This window comes from Austrofundulus limnaeus, unplaced genomic scaffold, assembly GCF_001266775.1.
Source record: "Austrofundulus limnaeus strain Quisiro unplaced genomic scaffold, Austrofundulus_limnaeus-1.0 Scaffold115, whole genome shotgun sequence".
NCBI lineage: Eukaryota > Metazoa > Chordata > Actinopteri > Cyprinodontiformes > Rivulidae > Austrofundulus > Austrofundulus limnaeus.
The window spans coordinates 1,031,384-1,040,657 of NW_013952517.1; the positions used below are offsets into that span (position 1 = coordinate 1,031,384).

At 38.0% G+C, this 9,274-nt stretch overlaps 1 protein-coding gene across 2 annotated transcripts in view; it reads left to right on the forward strand.

Annotated features, from left to right (window-relative positions):
• Positions 1-8,116, forward strand: part of LOC106521782 (protein tyrosine phosphatase non-receptor type 12) — a 47,950-nt gene extending 39,834 nt beyond the window's left edge. Inside the window, exons 14-17 of one of the 2 annotated variants that reach the window (XM_014014498.1) lie at positions 709-1,678; positions 5,446-5,499; positions 5,982-6,066; positions 7,336-8,116. In XM_014014498.1, the coding sequence (XP_013869952.1) occupies positions 709-1,678; positions 5,446-5,499; positions 5,982-6,066; positions 7,336-7,345 (1,119 nt within the window). In that variant the 3' untranslated portion in view covers positions 7,346-8,116. The remainder of the gene's footprint in view (positions 1-708; positions 1,679-5,445; positions 5,500-5,981; positions 6,067-7,335) is intronic. The other variant, XM_014014497.1, reaches the window with a different exon arrangement.
• Positions 8,117-9,274: the final 1,158 nt, after the last annotated feature.

Genomic DNA, 9,274 nt, shown 5'->3' on the forward strand with positions numbered 1-9,274 from the left:
GTCGGATTTGCCTGCAGTGTGAACGTAGCCCAAGATTAACCTTCAGGGTGGATATAGCTCGCTCACACCGAGGACCTGTCCACGTCATCATTTACCCAGAATGCTTTGCGTGTAAATAAAATGTCCGTGTAATATATTTTTAAACTTGTAAGTTTAAAAATTTAAAAAACTAAACATCCTACAGTATTTTTACAGTCTTTATTTTACAGTCAAGTATATGTTTATCAAATAAAGTCTAATGTTACAACTAATCATGGATCCCTTTAACTACAGTATTTATCCATGTAAAATACTAAAACTTTAACCCTAAACATTATCCATAAAGTGGGTGGTAGTATTATACATGGGTTATTGATGATTTGATTTTTTTCTGGTCCTTAATCTAAAAACATGATCATATACTCGAGATCGTATTATACATGAATAAATACGGTAAGTTCAGTTTTATTTAAAGAATAAAAGGTCATAAAACATTTAATTATCTTAAATATTAGATATACATACTCTTATTTGAAGCTGTCAAAGAGACATTTATCCATACTATAGTGATGGGAAGCTGCAAATAGAGTATTTAGTATAAAATAGAAAAAATGAAGAATAATTTATAAGAATTTATTCTACAATTCCTTCTTTTTACAGATTTTGTTATGAGGTAAAATAATGTTTTTTTAAAAGAACCAAATGTCGTATTTTCTGATAAACTTTCAGAATCCTGATGTGGACCAGGAGCAGAACCAGTCGGAACCCGCTATGACCCAAAAAACGACCCCCCCTGAGCWGAAAAATCTAGACCTACTGAGCAAGAACCAGCAGACTCAGGTGTCGAATCTGGATCTGAACGAGAACTACAGCAACAAGCCCACCCTGACATCCACTCAGTCGGAATCAGGCCAAAGCCAGACCCAGACGCCGTCCTCGCCCCTCTCCCCGGCCGTCGACTGTTCCGGTGCTCCCCGGATCGAGAGGAAGCTGAGCATCGAGATCAAGAAGGTGCCACTGCAGGAAGGCCCACGCAGCTTCGAYAGCTCCTCCTCGGCGGGGGCGGCGGGCGGACTGAGCACCGGCTCCAGCAACAGCAGCTCGGCGCTTCAGAGAGTCCACGCCTTCAAGTCCCGCTCCGGTCAGACGGCGCTGACGTCGAGCTCCTCGCTGTCGGAGGACTCTGGCACGGAGGGGAGCGCGGGCGGGTGCGGGGAGAGTCGCGCCGACGGGGGCATCCTGACCCGACCGAACCACCTTCCCGTGAAGAAGGAAGTGAAGAAGGCGCGGGAAGAGGAAACAGCGGACGTGAAACCCGCCCACGCCGTGTGGATGGAGCCGTGCAACAGCCCTGACAAACTCTTCCCCAAGACTTCCTCCTCTTCCTCCTCCTCAGACAGAGTCGCCCCGTCCTCCTCGTCCTCCTCGCACCTCTTGTCGTCSTCCTCCTCCTCCTCTTCCTCCACCCCCGTAAGGACTGCTCTCAGTTTCACCAATCCCTTACACTCGGATAACTCGGACGAGGAGGGGAACGGAGAGATGCCCGAAGGAAAGGAGAGTTATCTTACAAACATATCCACGATGACCACCACCACGGTCACCGCCTCCTCTCATCCTGAGAACCAGCAGCTGGTCAGGAAGGTGGTGTCCATGTCCATCGCAGGACAAACCACTCCCCTGCCCTCTACWCACACAGCAAGTAAGCTGCTTTAAGTCTCTTAAATTACTGTTTTTTTTTCTTGATACTGAAGTTTAATTTRTGTTTTTAGTTTCTCACTGAAACCACCTGTTAGGGTCATTTTCTGGGTCARCTCAGGCAAACCAGGTGCTAAACACAAGTTCTATATATCAATATTGAGTTAGAAAAGAAAGATTCAAGACAAACGGTGTTTCATTGTTATTTTTTTGGTTTTGGTTTGCAAGGGTTGCTGCAAACCTTCTTTCAGCTTGTCTGAGTGAATAACTTTGTGAATGAAAGGAATGCTGCGTTAGTGTTTGTGYGCATGTTGGATGGGGACCGATCAACACTGCATGAGAACTCGTAAATGCACAGTTGGCATCTTTATTGGTTTTTTAACAGAACGGTTTGCTCTTTGTGCCTTCTTGTCTTACATGCAACACGAAGCGTTTGATTTGTTTTCTGGGGGTTGAAAGCTAAGATTTCTCCTGTTTCTTGAATAAAACAAGAATAATTTTATTTAATAATCACCAGTTTCTGACGTAGTTCTTACTTGGGTCACAGTCGCTGGGCTGCTTCCAAGTTAACCTAATTTTTATTCACTGTATGTATCTCTGAGATGATGTGATTTGAAATAATTAATCAAGCAGTTTCTGTTTTCTAAACTTTACACATTTATTAAGCTTATAAACAACAAAAGTATCATTTTTTTGTTAAAAAATCATTTGTTTAGATTTTCTGAATGATGCATTATTTTTAAGACCATTAACAGCTGTAAAACGAGACATGTTTGRTAACAAAATCACATTTTGTTTACTGAATCGTGAGTTTGGGTTTGRCGTTTTCTTCTGACACAGGTATTACAGAAAGTGAGGTGAACTCCCACTTGAATAAAGCGGTTTTACGAGTTGATAATTTTAACTAATCTGACCGATATAGAAGCAGAATTCTACTTAATGGGAGGATTTTTTTGAGCTTCACCATCATTTTAAAATTACATCACTTTTCATCAKATTCACTCGTTGACTCGTAACGTTCACATATCCAATATAACACCTCTCAACAAATCAGTCCACGTAATATTCAGAAATTAATTTGTTGAATAAAACATCGTCAGAATCACCACAAAAAAGACATAAAATTCACTTTTTATTTCTTTATTCCTCACAAGCTTACAAATGCAGCAGTATATATTTAAATGATTTTTTTGTTGTGCAAATCCACTCACTTACTCTTCAAAATATAAAATCCATTTTCTAATAAAGTCTTAATGATCTTGAGAGAGGTAAATTGGTGTTTGTTAGATTTTAGTGTTTAGAAAATAAAAGCGTAGATACTGTTTATATAACTAATTTTAGTAAAATCAAACCTGTTTCAATTTAAATTTTCTAAACAATGTTTTGAGAATCCTCATTTTATAGACTCGCCTTTTCATTTTTTTAAATTCCACCTTGTTGTTTTGATTTCGACTTGGATTTATTAGTTGTTTAACTCTAAAAACTAAACCTGGAGTTTCCACACTSGGACTAAGTTACCTCAAAAGTTTCTGGATATTTGTTAAACCTCCTTTCTGGAATACCGCTCCCTGCTTTGCTTTTTGGCGCTCGTGTGTTTTGGCCGTGGCAGCTTTATTTATTTATTTATTTATTTATTTATTTATTTATTTATTTATTGATTTATGGGCTGCTGGTTGGTTGGTTGAAATGAATCTAACAGCTGCTTGTTGACGGGCGGCACTGTGAGCTGCTGCTCTGTGGTCGGACAACAGAAAGCTGCTTGGTGGTGGCTGCTTGTTCTTCTGGCTGTGTTATCAAAGAAACACTGAACCCCTATCCAAGAGTGCAATTAGCAGAATGCTGAAACACCTCAACAAACTTTAYATTATATATAAATACATAAAAACTTAAAGTAAGATCCTTTTAATAATCATATTAGACTGATCTGAGTGGAAAAATGCTCTTTCTGGAGTTATTAATTGGATAAATAAGCATATTAAAGTTAATACTTAACCTGCAGGAGATTTTAAATTATGTTTTTGCTTCAGTTTTAGTGAGAAAATAAAAATGCAGTCAGTCATCTGTTTATTGACACTAAAATGTAATTTTGGAAAAATAAAACGCTTTACTGGACAAAACAGTCTGATTCATTTGATCAGTGTTTATGTAATTATAAACCAGAAATAAATTTTAATGTTGAATATATGACATTATAATAACTGTAAAGGCCTATCTACGCTAAGAAAATAGTTATAACATTGTAATTACATATAAATTAGTGTATAAATGTATGGACCCATTTTAACTGGATCATATTATTTATTCATTTGTTCATTAAAAACAAATCATTCAATTTGTATACAATAAAAAACAAAACACATCATAAATTAAATGAAAAGAAGCAGAAAGAAGAAAACTTTATTACATTTGTCCTGTTTTTCCACCCAAAATTAAATTCTAACGTAAAACGGGTCCATCCCAAAAGATTCATGTCACACGTATTGTATATCATATTTCTTCTACAAACTAGCCTTTCACTCCAGTTCTACTAAATCAAAATCCTTCTTAAATAAAAACAGAACTTTGCACAAGATGATAAACTTGTAACACAATAAATTGAAATAAGAGCTTATTTGTCACCTCTCTCTCTGGCCAGCTTTTAACCTTGCTCTGTATTTGACCTCTGACCTCTTGACCCAGACTGCTGGGACAGCGACGACTCCCCTCCCCCCCTCCCCGAGAGAACCCCTGAGTCCTTCATACTGGCCACAGGTGCGTTTTTGCGTTGGTCAACGTCCTCAGGTGCGTGTCCAGTGGTGTGCRTTCACTGGGTCGCCTGCTGTCGGTCCTAACAACCCAGGAGCTAAAGCCGTAACGAAGCAGCAGGTCTGAACGGGCTCGGAATGGTTGGATGCTGGTTTGTGTTCAGTGATTTAAGAGCAGTATTTAGTGTGAATTAATCAGCAGTGGTTCATTGATACAGCTGGATTAATGTTGATAGTTAAAGAAATGATTGTAAAATAAAGCTCGAGAGAGGAGATATTAAAAAAACTGCTTGTTTGGTAAGTGTTATTCACCTTTTTCAACACTAGAGGTCAGCATTGACCACTGCAGCCAATGAGTAACAGCCTGTTGATGAAGATCTGGGAGCTTTTTGTGGACAGTTTTTGTTTTCTTTTGCTGGTTGATTAAAAAGTTTAACTATGCTGTGAGTTTGAAACAAAGTATGAGTGAGAGACTGAATGCATCTGCTCCTCTGTGCCTCCTCACAGTTACTAACCATGAACACTTGTATAAAATCATCTTAAAACATGTTTCTGCTTTTTCCATAAATCTCAACTTGATCAAAACTAACAAACACTCAATCATTTTTAAATTTTTTAACCCTTTAAATGTCAGCTTTGAGTTAGTATTGAATTAAAAATAGATTTTTTTCCATATAATAAACATTAGAKGGAGTTTTAGTGATGATTAGMGTCAAACATGTCAAAGATTAGCWACAATTTGCATCAGTACTGTATTTTAATGGTGTAATTATCACCACATTGGATGAAAAAATATATTTTATTTGTAATAAATAATGAGATGTTGCAAAGAAACTGACATTAAAAGGGTAAAAAWTCTTAAAATACTTGGTAGTTTTGAGTAAGGTTTAATTTCCTCAAAATATTTTGTAACGTCTRTAACAGTAATGATCACTAAATCAAAAATACCCGAGGAAGACAGGAGGGTTAATGTTTACATGTCTTTATTTTTAAAWGCTCTTTAAATGTCTCTCTCTCTCTCTCTCAGACCCTCTGGAAGTGAAAATGTCAGCCTCAGCTGGATGGATGAATTCCCAAAAAGGTACCAGCACAGTTTAGTCTGTCTTAACCCTCTCCTTCCTTGGTTAGTTTCGGCTCTCTGTGTTTATTTGTGTGTAGAAGTGTTAGTCTGCAGAGCAGGAAACAGGAGCCTTTCAGTGCTTTCAGGAATTAGCCCGCTCCCTGTAAGAGCGTCCGCAGCAGCTGTCGGACTGGATAAAGGAAGGAGAAAAGAGAATACGAGCCGACGTGTCTGCAGAGAGGTGCAGTAAAGAAACGAGCACTGCGAGGATTGCGTTATGATTTTTAGTGCCAATTTATTGCTCGAGTAGTTTTAGTGTGGGTCTGGAAGCTTCATCAAAAGGGAGTAACTCTGTTTTTTTAATTAGGAGACAATGATTTTATTGACAGGCCTGCTGAAAGCCAGATTTTAAAACCTATAAAAAAATAAAACTTTCATGTAGCATTTAAATGCTAAAACCTGATTTTTGCAATATTAACCATTTGATTCACTAATCTGTTTAGATGTGTTGGACTGTGATAAGACGTCTCCAGATGATCCTGGGTCTGCTGGCAGTACAAGAGCAGATAGCCAACCAGATCTGGGTGGGTAAGTCTGCCACAGCCCTCCGTTACAACTGTTTGTCACCCAAATATGAGCGAGGATCATGTTTTTGTGATATTTATGCTTCCTACAGTTGCTTTATGCAATATTTAGCTATTTGCTGCGATTTTAGCTAAAGTTTAGCTGTTATTAGCTAAAGTTAATTACTTGAATTTGGYCAATTTTTGATATAATGAGCTWTAAATCAATATATAGATACCTGAGACCTAGCTTTATCATAAATAGCAGCCAAAATAAAAATCCAAGATGGCYGCCAAAGCTAGTTTTAAAGTMYTTTTACTCAGCCAATGTTTGAGATTTTGACATGAATACTTATGTACTGGTAGCTGAGAGCAWGCTCTATAACATATCTAAGCCTCAAGAAAATTCAACAATTGTAGCCAAAGCTATTTCGGYTRCTTTTTTCCCATTGGAAATGAATGGAGCTTTATTCGTCGTCCATAAATTTCTTCATAATGTTTCTAAATCTTTCCAGAACCATTTACATTATATTTTGGTTTTGCTCCTTTTAAAGTCTTTGTGAAAATTTTAGCTATTTTATTGCTAGTTTTAGCTTTTTTCAGCTATTTCAGCTAAAATTCTTCTTCCTTCTACTATTCTTCTGCCTTTTTTCTTTTTTATTCTTCTTTTTCCTATTTTGACCTATTTATTCTTCTACCGGTTGCTTTCTGCTGTATTCAGCTATTTTAGCCTTTAGCTTTTTATGCTAATTCAGCTATATTTTTGGCTCTTTTTTTTTTTTTACTGTTTTTAGGCTTTTTGTTTGCCTTTTTCAGCTTTTTAAGTTTACTTTCAATAATACTTTTGTTATTAAAAATGTTCAGCTCAATATCAGCAGCTTTTAGCTCATCTTCAGCAGCTTTCAGCTAAAGTTTTCAACAACAGACATTCACACTTGCATTTCTGCAGGAAATGCAATTTCTCTAGTTATTATTAAACTCTGAAAGTAATCAACCCAATTCAAGACGCCCACCATAACTAATTGACTTTAGCAACTTGCTAACTGGGTTAGTTTCTACAAGTTAAACTTACAGGAGAAAAAGTGATGCTTGCACAACAGAAAACATTGCTGACAGCCGTGTTTTCCTTTCAGCTCAGTTTTTTTTATGCTGGCAATGTGTTTGCTGATTGGAAAGCTAGCTTTGGGTTGTAGCTGCAGAACATATTTGGTTTTGAGACCAGGCAGAGTGGAGGGGGAAACGTCTGAAAAAAATGTTTATTCTGTTTACTTATTGTTTTTGTTTTTTGTTTCAGGGTTCGGTAACCGCTGCATTCAACCCCGAGGCCCTCGAGATCGTCCCTCAGAGTGGACATGATGGAACGATCTTTCCAAAACAATAATAAAAAACACATACGCCCTGTCTCATCAGGATCAGACTCCCACCTGGCTACTCTGCGAGCCAAGATGGAGAAAACGTCACTTCTGTGCGATTGTGTGCAAAATATCCTCATTCCTCCTTTCAAAGTGCCGACAGGCCACTGGTTGAGACGTTTCCACTTCACATCCAAGCTTTCCCTCCTCTGTATGACTGGACATGGCTACACGCTGACCTGGGAACAGCTGTTGTTGTTAAACCTGCTTGTTAATTGTAACGGGGTGTTGGGGGGGTTGATATTAGGCTAAGACACATCACTCAAACTTCTACCTTTTTTTGTTTGGTTTTTTTACACTAAACTTAAGCCAAATGAGAGGAAGGCGATGTAATCAGCTCAGCTGGAGCGGGAGGCAAATTCCTACAGTTGTTTGCTGCCTCCCACTGAACGAACAACAATCTTTAAAGCGAACTTAGATAATCTTTCACCCGTGATGCAACCTTCTCATAAAGAGGTTGCCCGGGGTGCTTTCTGTCTTTGTTTGTCTATTTTTATGTGCCGATCATTACAAAAGATCATAATAGAAACAGGAGTGCTACAGCCGGCAGTTATCATCTGTATGTTATACCAGCKCTAGTATTTTCAATTTCTGTACTCTTGCCAGAATCACATGCTAACGGGATTAGGTCCTTCTTAATAAATGAGCTTATTCATCTAGTAAGAGTGCTAATCTGGAGCCTGCTAGTTAAAGCTGTTTTATTCGAGCCTCGAACAGGAAGCGCAAACGTGCGTTTTACTTTTAAATCTTGGAGCCAAATCAGGTGGTTTTCTWCCTCCAAGAATAGTTTTTAAAGACGCCAAAAAAACTCTCCAACAAGTCAGTATTAAGATGCATAATTTAATTTATTATAAGCTTTTAAAAGCTTWATGGAAGAATGAGGAACTGAGTTCTGATATTTCCTGTTTTTATTGCGAACACTGAGGGGTTAACACGATGAAGTGCATCAGTAACGTGCAAACTGAGCACTATGACTCTGACTCTACTGGGACCACGAGCCTGCCTTACTTAGTCCACCTCCCTCATTTATCCTTTCTGTTTCTGGCTCCTCGGATMAAAAAAAAAAAACCTTTCTCCTTCCTCCTTCCCTTGTTCGCTCTGGTTCTCACGCCTCACTGTGGAGTACTGTCACAATAAAACCTCAGTGTTTCAGAGTTTGAATGTCGCACCCGAAACTCTTGAAACTTTTGGACGGGGCGAGATTTGATTCTAGTCCTAACTCTCGGTTTCCTTCGCGCTCGTTTTTCATTCAGCAGCTGAGGACGCTGATCCTGATTCACATCACTTCTATTAGCTGACATAACTCATAGTAACTGCATTGGTTTTTTTTTTAGAAAGGTAAAAACTAAAAGGGCAGTTTAGGTAAATAATACGTCAGATTTCTTTTTTGCTGCCTCCTGAATATTTTCTATTAACAGAAGATGTAAGAAAGTCAGTGCATGAGGATGATGATGATGATAATTCCTCCCCATGGATGATGTTTTTATTAGAATTGTAAATTATTCTGCGACCCTTTTTCTTGTCTAATTATTTCAGGCAATAATTTGTATTGTTTTGGTTGATCTGCGTTACTGAAAGATAAATGTTTTAGTTGGTTGGCAGATAAAAGCACAATCTGCCAGCCCCCCTCCCCCCATCCCTCTGATGACTACAACGAGCTTTGAATAAGATTGTAATAATATTAATGATGATGAATAATATTGATCTTTTTTTTTTTGTAAATGGTATTTTAAAAGTTATTTTTTTATACACGGTTGTTTGTTGCGTCTCCAGTCCACACATCAATGCCTCCGTTTTTATTTTTTTTTCACATGCTCCACA